The sequence below is a fragment of the Phyllobates terribilis genome, unplaced genomic scaffold (assembly GCF_046119375.1).
Source record: "Phyllobates terribilis strain yellow unplaced genomic scaffold, ASM4611937v1 Scaffold_5__5_contigs__length_657084704, whole genome shotgun sequence".
In the NCBI taxonomy this organism is placed as follows: Eukaryota; Metazoa; Chordata; class Amphibia; order Anura; family Dendrobatidae; genus Phyllobates; species Phyllobates terribilis.
Window position 1 is genome coordinate 94,348,079 of NW_027362765.1, and position 14,144 is coordinate 94,362,222.

Genomic DNA, 14,144 nt, shown 5'->3' on the forward strand with positions numbered 1-14,144 from the left:
TATCCTACAGCCAGACTCGTCCACAAGAAAAGATTTATTGGCCAGCATGTTCCTTTACTGTTTGCTGCTGGGTAAACCAGACTGCACACAGGTGGCATTTAAGAGGATCCTCAATCATGTCGAGCAATTATTTCCTTCTGTCCCTAATATCTGGCAAGCGATTGACCACATGGGTAATGGGCTATAGCATAACATATTCAAAGGCTTCAAAGGAGTGGTCTGTGTTTCCTAGAAATAGCGCTACTCTTGTCTAAGAGAGCGTTTCTGGTATTGCAGTATTCAAGTGAACGAGACTGAGCTGCAATACCAGGCAAAGCCACAAGACGAGGGTGGCGCTGATTGTGGAAAAGAAGAAGACTCTTTTTTAAAAAATCTTATATTAACCCCTATAAAAGAGAGAGAAGATTATATCCCACCCTGTTAGATCAAGAAAGCCTCTGCTGAACTCTTCCTGATCCTATGGGATAAGAACCGATCCCATATACAGATCCATATAACACAGATCCATATGGTCAGTTTCACACATACGTCATTGACGGTCCAAGTACGTAGTATAATGACAGGTGTCGTTCGGGTCTGCTGACCTGAACTTATCATGTTTAGTTCAGGTCAGAATACCCACAGTCAGTCTGAACATTGACCATAAATGTTGATTCTTCATTTTTATCCCATACACCCTTAAAATGCCATGGAAGGGGTTGTGCAGGATTTAAAAAAACAACATGGCTGCTTTCTTCGAAAAAGAGGACCACCCCTGTCCACAGGTTGTATCTGGTACTGCAGCTCAGCGTCACTTAAGTGAATAGGGTGGATCCACAATACCCCAAATGACCTGTACCCAGGAGAGGCACTGTTTTTGATAGAATGCAGTCATGTTTTACAAATTCTTTAAAGGAAATCTGTCAGCAGGTTTTCTGAGAGCAGCATAATATAGGGCAAGAAAGCCTGATTACACAGATGTGTCACTAACTCAACTGCTTAGTGCAGTGTTGATAGAATCCTTGCTTTATCTGATGTAGATGTAGAAGAGCTAAGACTTCTGGCCGGTGTATAACCCCGCCCTCATCTCTGATTGGTAGGTTCCTGTGTCAATTGTCAGCAAGCTGCCAATCTGTGGCAGGGATACACAAATTAGCCTGACTGCTGTGCACATGAGACCTAGTCCTGCAGTGATAATCTCCTGCTGATAAAACACTGATTGTACTGAAACTACAACACACTGCCTAATAAGTGACACATCCCTGGAATCGGGCTTTCTTGCCCTATATTATGCTGCTGACAAATTCTCTTTAACCCCCATAATTAATAAAAAAAGGTCTATATTTTGGCCACCAGCATCAGTCATGAGTAGTAAAATGTATGAGGGTCTGTACGTAAATCCACAGACATCCTAATGACAAACTCCGCTCTGCTACATCTTCCCATAACCAGGAGCAAAGTAAATGAAGACAGCGCCGCAAAAAGCTTTCAGATACTGTAATAAACATGGAGCGGTGCCAAGCATCAATATATATCCGCACGTCATGAACGAGGGGCTCTCTATTTATAACCGTGTGTCTTATAGCAGGTGACAGAGACATATTAATACAGAAGCTACCTTGTAAAACATCATTGTAAAATTGCATATAGCCACAATGTGAGTTCTGCTGCTACTTTTTTTTTTAAATTTGATTTTCAAAAAAAAAAAAGAATCAATTACAAAAAAAAAGCCTTTCCGTCATGTCCTTGTGAAATGGAGTGCACGATACACAAGTGAGCGGCATAACTCACCGCCGATGGATGCACAATGCCCTCAATGAGCGGCGCATTAACAGACGGAGGAGCTAATGCATGCTGCAGAGAATCAAAGCCTCCCAAATTCTATAGATTACTAGCACTATTCACAGACTGCCAGGGATTATCTTGCTTTTGTAATGACGAATGACTATGCCACATTTGTAAGATCACGTGATCAGACAGTCCTACTGCTCAGACCACCACAACAAGCAGACCACTAGGCGAATGCTCATTGAGCCTAGCATGGTGACCAGTGAAATCGATGGGTGTCCATGTAATGCATGGAGAGGAGTGATAATAATAATAATCTTTTTATTTATATAGCACCAACATATTCCACAGCACTTTACAATTCAGACAATTTACAGACATTATGGGCACTGTCCCCATTGGGGCTCACAATCTACATCCCCTATCAGTATGTCTTTGGAGTGTGGGAGGAAACACATGTAAACACAGGGAGAACATACAAACTCCTTTGTGGGATTTGAACCCAGGACCCCAATGCTGCAAGGCTGCAGTGCTAACCACTGAGCCACCGTGCTGCACCAAGACCCATCCTTTGCAGCAACTTTTCCCTTTATGCCAGGTTCAGACAAGTGTATGAAAAATCGGATGACTTTCATCCGTATTTTACATCCTTGCGACATCCATACAAGACGAAATGCAGTTTCCTAACTTAATAATTGCAAAATATCCCTTAAAAAAATCAGACGCAATATGGATGATCTGTATGAGATCTTATTTTTGTTCTGCGCCCATAGACTTGAAATATAGAAGAACCTAAGGCATGCTGTGGTTTTTTGTCACGGATACTTGGTCTATCTGATCAGTTGTACATGAATTGCATTGGTTAAATTTTTACGGACATCACAAGCCCGTATAAAACACTTGTACGGGATATTCTCAAGTTTGAAAGTTATCATCCATCCGTGGGATAGGGGATAACTTCCTGATCGCTGGTGCCCTCATCGATCCTTAGAACAAGGGCTTTGAAGAGTTGTGGTCAATCATGCGCACTGCTTCTCCATTTATCCTAATGGGAGTGCCGAAGATCAACTAAGCGCTGCAGATCAACTGAGCGCAGTGCTTAGCCATCTCTGCCAGTCCGATTAAGAATGAACGGAGTGGCAGTTTGTATGATAAACCTCCACTCCATTCTGCTAGGTCCTCAATTCTCAGGATCAGTGGCGGTCTCAATGATCGAATAAGGGATAACTTTTCGAACATGTGAGTTTGTATGATCTCCCCGTATTTGCGTAGGTTTCCTCCGGGTTCTCCAGTTTCCTCCCACACTTCAAAGACATACTGATCGGGAAGTTTAGATTGTGAGCCCCAATGGGGACAGCCATGATAATGTATGTAAAGCGCTGCGGAATATGTTGGCGCTATATAAAAATAAAGATTATTATTATACCCCTTTAAGGACAGTTTCAAGCATCCACAACAGTATATTCACACACAGATTTTTTTCTAGACATTTACAGAGGGTCACATTCACCCAGCAGAGGTCAAGGTGTGCCCGTATGGCCATCAATGTACTGGTATGTGTCACTTTCCTATTCATAGGGCCAATGCAAAAAACAATTGTGCAGTACCTGTACCAGTACATGGGTGCAATATAGTGTGCCAATTTGGATCCTCCCTTTGGAGATACAGGTGCATCTCACTAAATTAGAATATCATCAAAAAGTTAATTTATTTCAGTTCTTCAATACAAAAAGTGAAACTCATATATTATATAGTCATTACAAACAGAGTGATCTATTTCAAGTGTTTCTGTTAATGTTGATGATTATGGCTTACAGCCAATGAAAACACAAAAGTCATTATCTCAGTAAATTAAAATAATTCATAAAAAACACCTGCAATGGCTTCCTAGGCGTTTAAAAAGGTCCCTTAGTCTATTTCAGTAGGCTCCACAATCATGGGGAAGACTGCTAACTTGACAGATGTCCAGAAGGCAGTCATTGACAAGATCTACCAGGTCCCAGAGTTCCAATTTTCATTTGGAAATCAAGGTTCCAGAGTCTGGAGGAAGAGTGGAGAGGCCACAATTCAAGCGGCTTGAGGTCTAGTGTGAAGTTTCCACAATCAGTGATGGTTTGGGGAGCCATGTCATCTGCTGGTGTAGCTCCACTGTGTTTTATCAAGACCAAAGTCAGCGCAGCCGTCTACCAGGAAATTTTAGAGCACTTCATGCTTCCCTCTGCCGACAAGCTTTTTGGAGATGGAAATTTCATTCTCCAGCAGGACTTGGCACCTGTCCACACTGCCAAAAGTACCAATACCTGGTTTACAAACAACAGTATCACTGTGCTTGATTGGCCAGCAAACTCGCCTGACCTTAACCCCATAGAGAATCTATGGAATATTGTCAAGAGGAAGATGAGAGACACCAGACCCAACAATGCAGATGAGCTGAAGGCAGCTATCAAAGCAACCTGGGCTTCCATAACACCTCAGCAGTGCCACAGGCTGATCGCCTCCATGCCACGCTGCATTGATGCAGTAATTGATGCAAAAGGAGACCCGACCAAGTATTGAGTTCATTTACTGAACATACATTTCAGTAGGCCAACATTTTGGATTTTAAAAACATTTTTCAAGTTGTTGTTACAAAGTATTCTAATTGGCTTTGTGTTTTCATTGGCTGTAAGCCATAATCATCAACATTAACAGAAATAAACACTTGAAATAGATCACGCTGTTTGTAATGACCATATATAATATATGAGTTTCACTTTTTGTATTGAAGAACTGAAATAAATTAACTTTTTGATGATATTCTAATTTAGTGAGATGCACTTGTATATATCAGAAGCATATACTTTCATTGAAAGTTTGAACTCTTTGCTCAGGAAGAGATTACCTCTGTTACCTCCATATAAACGAATAGGGCATTTAGCACGAGATAACCCTCTTAACCCAATGGGGCTTCTATACGTATTATTTGTGGAAGAGTCCTTTAACGGGAAGATCCATCCAAAACCATAGTAAGAACCCTGGAATCTTGAATCTTTGCTGAATTCCAGAAGGGATTTCTGTAACTGGAGATATTCTAAGGAAATGGCCATTCAAATTAATGGCCCTCTGTATTAAATATTGCCCATATCTAAAGTCTCAGAGGAGTTGAAGTATGCTTTCAATCTCCTAATCAACGGTAGTCTGAGATAAGACTTCAATACACTGATCTTACAACTTTGGCTTCATTTTCCAAATACTTTTATCATACAGAGACCCCTAAATATGTCCATCATAAGTCATGCCAAAGTTAATTGATTACATTAAGCCTGATCCATCCCTTAAAATGTTATCTTAATTTGGAGAAGTGAGAAGACTCCATTTATTTTCAATGACAATGAGGTTGAAAAAAGTTGAGGGAAAAAGAGAAAAGTGATGACCAAGAGTAAGATATACAGTATGGAGACCACCAAAGAAGCCATAGACAATCAGAAGATGGGACATTCTGGTCATAATATGGAAAGAGTTGCAGACCTTGAGGGCCCCAAACAATATTACCTTTGGTGATATTGATGATATTGGCTTTCAAAATCTTAGTCAACAAGTTTGGCAAAGAGATACCACCAACCTAAAGATGACACGGCTTTGTTAATGACCTATAGCCAAACAATGTTATTAACACTAGTGAGGTAGAACATGAACATTTCTGAGCCAACGTCCCGTCACCCCAGACAAGACATTTTATGCAGATAAAAATAGACCAAATACAGTCTGTACACCCCTCGGGGCAAAGAAGAAATGAGAAATTCTGCAGACACAGCAAAACAATAGACTGCTAGTGAAATAATACAGATCAGAGAGTCATTCACCAGTCAATGAGATGTCCATGATGACATAGTACAACAAAAAACCTGAATGGAGACTTGTGCCCGCTCACTGTTCATATCAGCCAGCATCCTTATAGTAGGATCTTCTCCTGCATGGCTACGTATAAACTGTACACCCCGAAAATACCAGTGTTCTTCAATCTGTAGCTGTCCAACTGTCTGGGCATGCTGATATCTGTAGTCCTCCAACAGCGAGATGTCACTATTACACACCATTCATTATTATTTTAACGTTTTACATGCTAAAAGCATTTATACAGTGCCATTCTCAGCCCCTCCTAGTGCATAATAAAGGTTATCACTTTATTAACCCCTAAACTGACACTACTTGACCTTAGTCTTAAAGGTGATTTCCACTTAATGGGGTTTTTCCCAGAATTAACACTATGGATAGGTGATAAGTGTTTGATTGCTGACTCCCACCAATTATGAAAATAGTGCTGCTCCATTCAAAGTCTATATAGCTTTACTTGGCTATCGATGTCAGTCTCATAGCGGCAATGGCCATGCCTGACCACTGCTCCCTTCAAATGAGGGACATGATACCCCCATTTTTAAAATGAATAAAGGTACCAGCAGTCAGACCCCCAGCGATCAGGCACTTCTCACCTATCTTAAAGCCTCATTTAGATGTCTGCGTATCACAATCCGCGAATGGACCATGATACACACACTGGCCATGGGCCATCTCTTGACCCTAACTTGACAGCCTTGTATATGTCTATGAGGCTGTAGAGTGTGGGTCAGGAGACTCGTGGCCAGTCCATGCGTCACAGTCTCTCCTCGGACCATGATACATGGACGTCTGAATGAGGCTAACCGTGCCAATTCTGGAAAAATCCCTTTAAGATTTCAATATTTTGATGCAACTTAATTAACCCTAAAACCTCCATAGCATCTTACTGGTGTCCGGGAAGCTGACATTTGAAGAGTTGTTTGTACAGTTGATTTGTATGTCCATTTGATGTGGTGGGAACCCTATGATCACTGGTGTTTTTTCTTTTTCCCCAAAAATTAAAGGATTAACAATTAATGTTAATTCAAGGCATGGAATAAAAATCATCAGTGACCACCAGCAGTCAACTAAACATCTCCTCATATGTCAGCTTCCAGGACCCCTGTGTTTATGCCATAAGTAAAGAGATTTTTTAAGAGTTAATCGCAGTTGCACCTAAAAATAGGGTTTCCAGTGGAGTTATGCTGGATATCACTCTGGTCACCAGCCCTCGGGCTACGAACTTCATCTGTAGTCCTCATCCTCATGGCTTGTGCAGGAGAAGACGCTGGATACTGTATGAAGTATGTTCAGAATACCAATGACCTGCTGAGAGGGATGCTGAGATACGACTTAGCAACTGATGGAGTTTGTTTGTCACCTTGGCCATTATTTTTTCCAGCAGAGCCAAACAGTACATGCACTTTCTAAACCATAAGCAACATTGTAAACAAAGCCAATTAATACAAAGCTTCAATTTTGCTAAATATTTTGCCACAATGAAAGGGTTACACTGTTGCACCAGCGATTACATGGAGGTCTTGTGTGCACCTGCTCCATAGTCTTAACAGAATGATGTGTACCACATGTGTCAATGAGAAGTAGGTTGCATGCAAGAGCCTCTCGATGAGCCCTGGCATCAGAGCCAACCTCATAGTACCAACCTTGAGCCCAGGCTGGGCACAGCACCCCCAGACTTGCCATCCATATCCAGATCTGCAAGTAGACTCCAGACATTCCTACTGTTATAATCCTGAGTATGGGATCCCAGGGAAAGGGAGGGAAGGGTGAATAAACTGGGGTGGGGGTCTTGCACTTTGAGGGGATGCCAGCTACTCCCCTAAATCCCAAGCTGTTTCCACAACACAAAGGTGATGATAGGAATTGGTGAACGAGGAGATTAAGGTCTTGCAGGGTTTGTGGGTATAATCTGATCCCCAGATCAGTGAAGTTTGGTGCACACAGTCCTCTTGTATGCCCTATAGCCGGATGAGGAGAAAGTTTGTGTGCCCTGCTCCCCAGGATGGGCAGTACATTGGGTTGGTAAAGTTTTCCTATTGGATCCTGGCAGTATTCTGGCAGTTTGTGAGAAGTGAAGTGTCCTCTGCTTCTTCTTCTTCTGCACTTGCTTGTTTCTTGACAGCTCTTAGCTTGCCTGCTGCTCCATGGATGGTGAGCAGGGGAATGCTGCTGGTTGCTGCTGAAGCCCACAGACCTGGTATAAGGAGGAGGGAGAGAGGGAATGACATGGGAGGAGGGATGTGCTGTGTACAATAGGGAGGATTGCCACCTAGTGGCCTCTCTGTGGTAATGCACCAGTCATTTCCACAGTCAAAGCCATGACATTTCCGCAGAGTGAGGAGACATGCACAACATATGAGGGTTTATTCCATCTGGAGCCATCATAAAACATGGCAGAATTTCTGAAAGGGCAGAGAGAGGAGAATATGAGGAGCTTGCAAGAAAAATGGTGCCCCCCATTTACAAGGGCAGATGAGGAAAGCTTGTAGCAACCAAAGTCCAGGTTTTATTTGTACTGCCTGGTAGAAAAATGAAAAAAGGTGATTGTCCATGTCAAGCGACTCTTTGAGATGATACGTTTTCTTAAAAAACTGCTCTCAGAAGTAATTTGTTCCAAACACAGATGTATATTTCACTACATACAAGTGCTTCTCGCTAAATTAGAATATCATCAAAAAGTTAATTTATTTCAGTTCTTCAATACAAAAAGTGAAACTCATATATTATATAGAGTCATTACAAACAGAGTGATCTATTTCAAGTGTTTATTTCTGTTAATGTTGATGATTATGGCTTACAGCCAATGAAAACACAAAAGTCATTATCTCAGTAAATTAGAATACTTTATAACAACAGCTTGAAAAATGTTTTTAAAATCCGAAATGTTGGCCTACTGAAATGTATGTTCAGTAAATGCACTCAATACTTGTTCGGGGCTCTTTTTGGTCGGGACACCTGCGAAGGCTTCCTGAGCAGGGGGCTGGACCAGATGACCCTGGAGATCCCTTCCAACTCAATCTTTCTATGTTTCTATATTGTATATACATCACATTGGATACACTGATACTACAGTAGATACATCACATAGGAGACATTTAGACTGTACTGCATATACGTCACATAGGAGCCATCGAGACTGCTGTACATACATCACATAAAATACATTGAGACTGCTGTAAATACATAACATAAGAGACACCGAGACTGCTGTATATACATCACATAGCATACACTGAGACTCTGAGACTACTGTATACATCACATAAGAGACACTGACTACTGTTTATACATCAAATATGAGTTATGGAGACTGCTGTACATACATCACATAGGATACATTGAGGCTTTTGTAAATACATCACATAGGAGACACTGAGACTGCTGTATATAATCACATAGGATACCCTGAGACTGTACTGTATATACAACACATAGGGGACACTGACTACTAATACATCACATAAGAGACACTGAGACTGCTGTATATATATTTCATATAGGAGACACTGAGACTCTTCTGTATATATATATCACATAGGAGACACCAAGACTGCTGTATATACATCACATTGGATTAAAAAAAAATGCTGTATATACATCAAATAGGAGACACTGAGACTATTGTATATATCAGATAGGAGACACTGAGACTCTGCTGTATATACATTAAAAAGGATAAACTGAGACTGCTGTCTACACCACATAAGAGACATAGAGACTGCTTTATACATCACATAGGAGACACTGAGACTGTTGTAAATATATCACATAGGAGACACCAAGACTGCTGTATTCATTACATAGGAAACACCGTGACTGCTTGTATATACATCGCTTAGGATACAACGGCATTCTACTGTGTTTACATTACATAAGATTCACCAAGACTGTTGTATACATCACAAAGGAAACACTGAGACTCTGCTGTATACATCATATAAGAGACATCATGCTGCTGTATATACATTACACAGGATATACTGAGACTGTACTGTATATACATCACATAGGATACACTGAGTCGTCTTCAATGAGCCAAGATCTCAATCCGCGCCACCTCGGGCCATTTCATTGAAGACCAGAAGACTGTGGAATCACACTGCACACATGCCGCTTATGCCAATGACGGAGCAAAATTTCAAAATGGAGGCAGGTAACTGAAGAATCAGTGACCTGTAGAAACACAGGAGGCAGTCAGAGGGGCCATAATAGAAGAAGACCCAACACCCCCAGGCTCGCTCCAATGCACAGAAGACGTCATCAGAAGAAAACTTAAAACCGTGATTAAACAAGAACCACTGATCAGATTCCTTCGCCAGATGTATTGATTTAGTGTAATAGCTCCATACCTTTAGATTATAGTACTAAATCCTGCTGACAGGTTCTCTTTAAGGTGGTCTGGTCTGGGGTCTATATTTGTTTAGTGGGTCTCTTATTCTGGGATCTGTATTAGTTTCAAGGCTCTGGTCTGGGGTCTGTATTAGTTTAGAAAGCATAGATCCGGATCTATACTAAGCACTATAGCTACCTTAGGGAGATTGATTAACCTGGGAGGGGTATAATAATGTATTATAATTTCCTAAAAGAGTAGAGCCCCACTGGATATGACCCCTCACTAACAGGTCATGAAACTTAACCTTTATTAATTTTATGTTAAAATGTATGTATTAGATAGGGTATGAATAAAATTCTTATTATTTGCCCTCTATAGAAATTATTTTTGATTAAATTATGTTCAGTAGCAATAGTATATTTGGAGTATTAAAGATGGCGCCCCATGGTGTCATCCAAGGATAGAGCGGCAAATATGAATTGCATAAAACTTAAACATGCAGCACATGTCCTCCCGACATGTTTCACCAAATTCTCTGCATCATCATGGGATGGAGCATTCACACCATTGTCCCTTTGTCCTGTATAAGGCAAATATTAAAGAGGTAGTCCACTACTTTTACATTGATGACCTATCCTTAGGGTAGGTCATCAATGTCTGATCGGTCGGAGTACGACACCTATCACCACTGCTGATCAGCTGTGATAGGCGGCATACTTAGTGTTACAGTGTGCTAATTTATTTATTAGTTGTATATGGAGATGGCTACTTTTAGTAAGCACCTGTACACACCAGTTTTCTGTTTTGGAAGTGATGGTCAGTCTTTTGATATTTGTATACACAGGCCTCCTGACTGAGCACTCCACCCCTAAGCCACAGGTGATTTAATTACAGCAGGATCTTACCTTCCCATACACATACAGACTTTAGTCTCTAAGAGAGGATTCACATTAGGTAGGTTCCTGGCAACGAGGTACGCCTTACCGCGGCTACCGGGTACACATGAATTGGCCAAGTTATGCGCTAAGATTTCTCAGTTATTTCTATTTTCTAGAGCAGTAATGCAGTTAAAATGTCATATATTTCATATTTGCATTCTTAGCGTTACAGAGTGCTGCTTTATTTGTTAGTTGTATATGGAAATGGATACGCTTAGTAACACCTGTACACACCAGTTTTCTTTTTTGGAAGTGACGGTCAGTCTTTTCTGATATTTCTATCCTAAGGATAGGTCATCAATGTAAAAGTAGTGGACAACCTATTTAAGTATTTTATTCATACACTATCTAATACATAGATTTTAACATAAAATTAATAAAGATTACGTTTTATGACCTGTTAGTGTGGGTTGATATCTAGTGGGGCTCTGTCCTTATAGGCAATTAGAACTGATCTGTATTAGTGTAGCTGGGTCTGGTGCCTGGATTAGGCTGATCTGTAATTGTTTAGGAGCTCTCGTTTGGGGGTCTATATTACTTCAGGGGTTCTGGTCTGGGGTCTGGTCCTCTAAGGTCTATAATCATTTTGAGGATCTGAATTTTTCAGAGCTCTGGTCTGGGATCTGTTTTAGTTCAGGGGGTCTGGTCTAGCCTGGGGTCTATATTGGTTAGGGGATCTAACTCGCTAGTCTGCTGTCTATATTTTTGGGGGGCTATGGTCATGAAGAGCACCGCTATCTGACATTATAGAGGTCATTTCTATAAACGATCAACTCCTGGAGGAATCAAGACATGTTTTTAATACCCAGACGGCCATACATCTGAATTTCAGCCATGAGATTCTACTTTTTGACTTCCACAAGTAAATTTTATATACAGTCATGGCCAAAAGTGTTGGCACCTTGGAAATTGTTCCAGAATATCATTGCAATTACACATGTATTGTTATACACATTTATATCCTTTGTGTGTATTGGAACAACACCAAAAAAAACTGAAAAAAAGGCAAATCAGATATAATTTCACACAAAATCTCAAAAATGGGCTGGACAAAATTGTTGACACCCTAAACTTAATATTTGGCTGTACACCCTTTGGAATAAATAACTGCAATCAATCGCTTCCTATAACCATCAACAAGCTTCTTACACCTCTCAACTGGAATATTGGAGCACTCTTTTTTTTCAAACTGCTCCAGGTCTCTCATATTTGAAGGTGTCTTAACCCAACACAATTTTAAGATCTCTCCACAGGTGTTCAATGGGATTTAGATAATAATAATCTTTATTTTAATGTAGCACCAACATATTCCGCAGCGCTTTACAGACATTATCATTGCTGTCCCCATTGGGGCTCATAATCTAAATTCCCTATCAGCATGTCTTTGGAGTGTGGGAGGAAACCCACGCAAACATGGGGACAACATACAAACTCCTTGCAGATGTTGTCCTTGGTGGAATTTGAACCCAGGACCCCAGTGCTAGCAAGGCTACCTTGCTAACCACTGAACCACCGAGATCCAGACTCATTGCTGGACACTTCAGAACTCTCTAGTGCTTTGTTTCCATCCATTTCTGGGTGCTTCTTGAAGTGTGTTTGGGGTCATTGTCCTGCTGGAAGACCCATGACATAAGATGTAAACCCAGGTTTCTGACACTGGTCACTACATTGCAACCAAAAATCTTTTGTTAATCTTCAGATTCCATGATGCCTTACACACAGTCATGGCCCCCATTGCCAGAGGCTGCAAAATAACCCCAAAACATCTTTGAACCTCGACCATATTTGACTGTAGATACTGTGTTCTTTTCTTTGTAGGTCCCATTATGTTTTCAATAAATTGTAGAATGATGTGCTTTACCAAAAAGCTCAATCTTAGTCCAATCTGACCACAATACGCCTTCCCAGAAGGATTTTGGCTTACTCACGTACTTTTTGGCAAACTGCAGTCTAGCTTTTTTATGTTTCTGTGTCAGCAGTGGGGTCCTCCTGGGTTTCCTGCTATAGCGTTTCATTTCATTCAAATGTCGACAGATAGTTCGCACTGACACTGATGCACCCTTAGCCTGCAGGAACTTGATTGGGGCTGCTTATCCACCATCTGGACTATCCTGTGTTGCAACCTTTCATCAATTTTTCTCTGCCATCCACGTCCAGGGAGATTAGCTGCAGTGCCATGGGCTGTAAACTTCTTGATTATGTTGCGCACCATGGACAAAGAAACATCAAGATCTCTGGAGATGGACTTGTAACCTTGAGATTGTTGATGTTTTTCAACAATTTTGGTTCTCAAGTCCTCAGACAGCTCTCTTCTCCTCTTTCTGTCCTCCATGCTTAGTGTGGCACACACAGATACACAAAGCAAAAATTGAGTCAATGTCTCCCCTTTTTATCTGGTTTTAGGTATGATTTTCATATTGCCCTCAACTGTTACTTACCAGAGGTGAGTTTAAATGAGCATCACATGCTTGAAACAAAGTTGTTTCCCACAATTTTGGAAAGGTGCCAACAATTTTGTCTGACCCATTTTTGGGGTATTGTATGAAATTATGTCCAATTTGCCTTTTTTTCTCATTTTTTTGTGTCGTGTCAATACACACAAATGAAATAAACATGTGTATAAAAAAACATACAATAATTTTTTGAGAGAAATACTTCATTTTCTGGAACAGTTTCAAGGGGGCCAATGATTTCAGCCATGACTATACAGTGCTGACAGACCGAACCCTATACATGACATGAAGTACTGCAGTTGATGGTCAGAAGAATGGAAGAAAAGCTAAAGATTGTTTTATTTCTTTGTACCTTCATCAGGATTCAAAAAAGCGAGTGTCAATCTCAGGTACCTGGACTTAACTTTTATATAATGATGATTAATTCATTATTGTACTATGGCCTCACATTATTCAGGCACTACAGCTATTACAATCGACCCTTGTCCAGAGTAAAATAAAGTAGTCCAAACTTTTGGTGGCAGAGTGTACACATAATAATAGCTTTCACTGATGAGAGAAAATGTGTCTGAATCTGTGTCTGACAGTGTTATGGGGTAACCTGTGGCTGGCAGCATGGGGGATCCTTGATATTGTTATTGGGTGTAATTGTGGTTGGAAATGTTATGGAACAACCACTAACTGGCAGTGTATGGGGAATTTAGAAAATGTGTCTGAATCTGTGTCTGACAGTGTTATGGGGTAACCTGTGGCTGGCAGCATGGGGGATCCTTGATA

General features: G+C 40.8%; 1 protein-coding gene across 2 annotated transcripts in view; it reads right to left on the reverse strand.

Annotated features, from left to right (window-relative positions):
• The window catches only part of SDK2 (sidekick cell adhesion molecule 2), a 776,524-nt gene extending 768,668 nt beyond the window's left edge, over nucleotides 1-7,856 (reverse strand). For both annotated transcript variants that reach the window (XM_073682549.1, XM_073682548.1), the window contains exon 1: nucleotides 7,287-7,856. In XM_073682549.1, coding sequence (XP_073538650.1) covers nucleotides 7,287-7,359 — 73 coding nt within the window. In that variant the 5' untranslated portion in view covers nucleotides 7,360-7,856. The remainder of the gene's footprint in view (nucleotides 1-7,286) is intronic.
• Nucleotides 7,857-14,144: the final 6,288 nt, after the last annotated feature.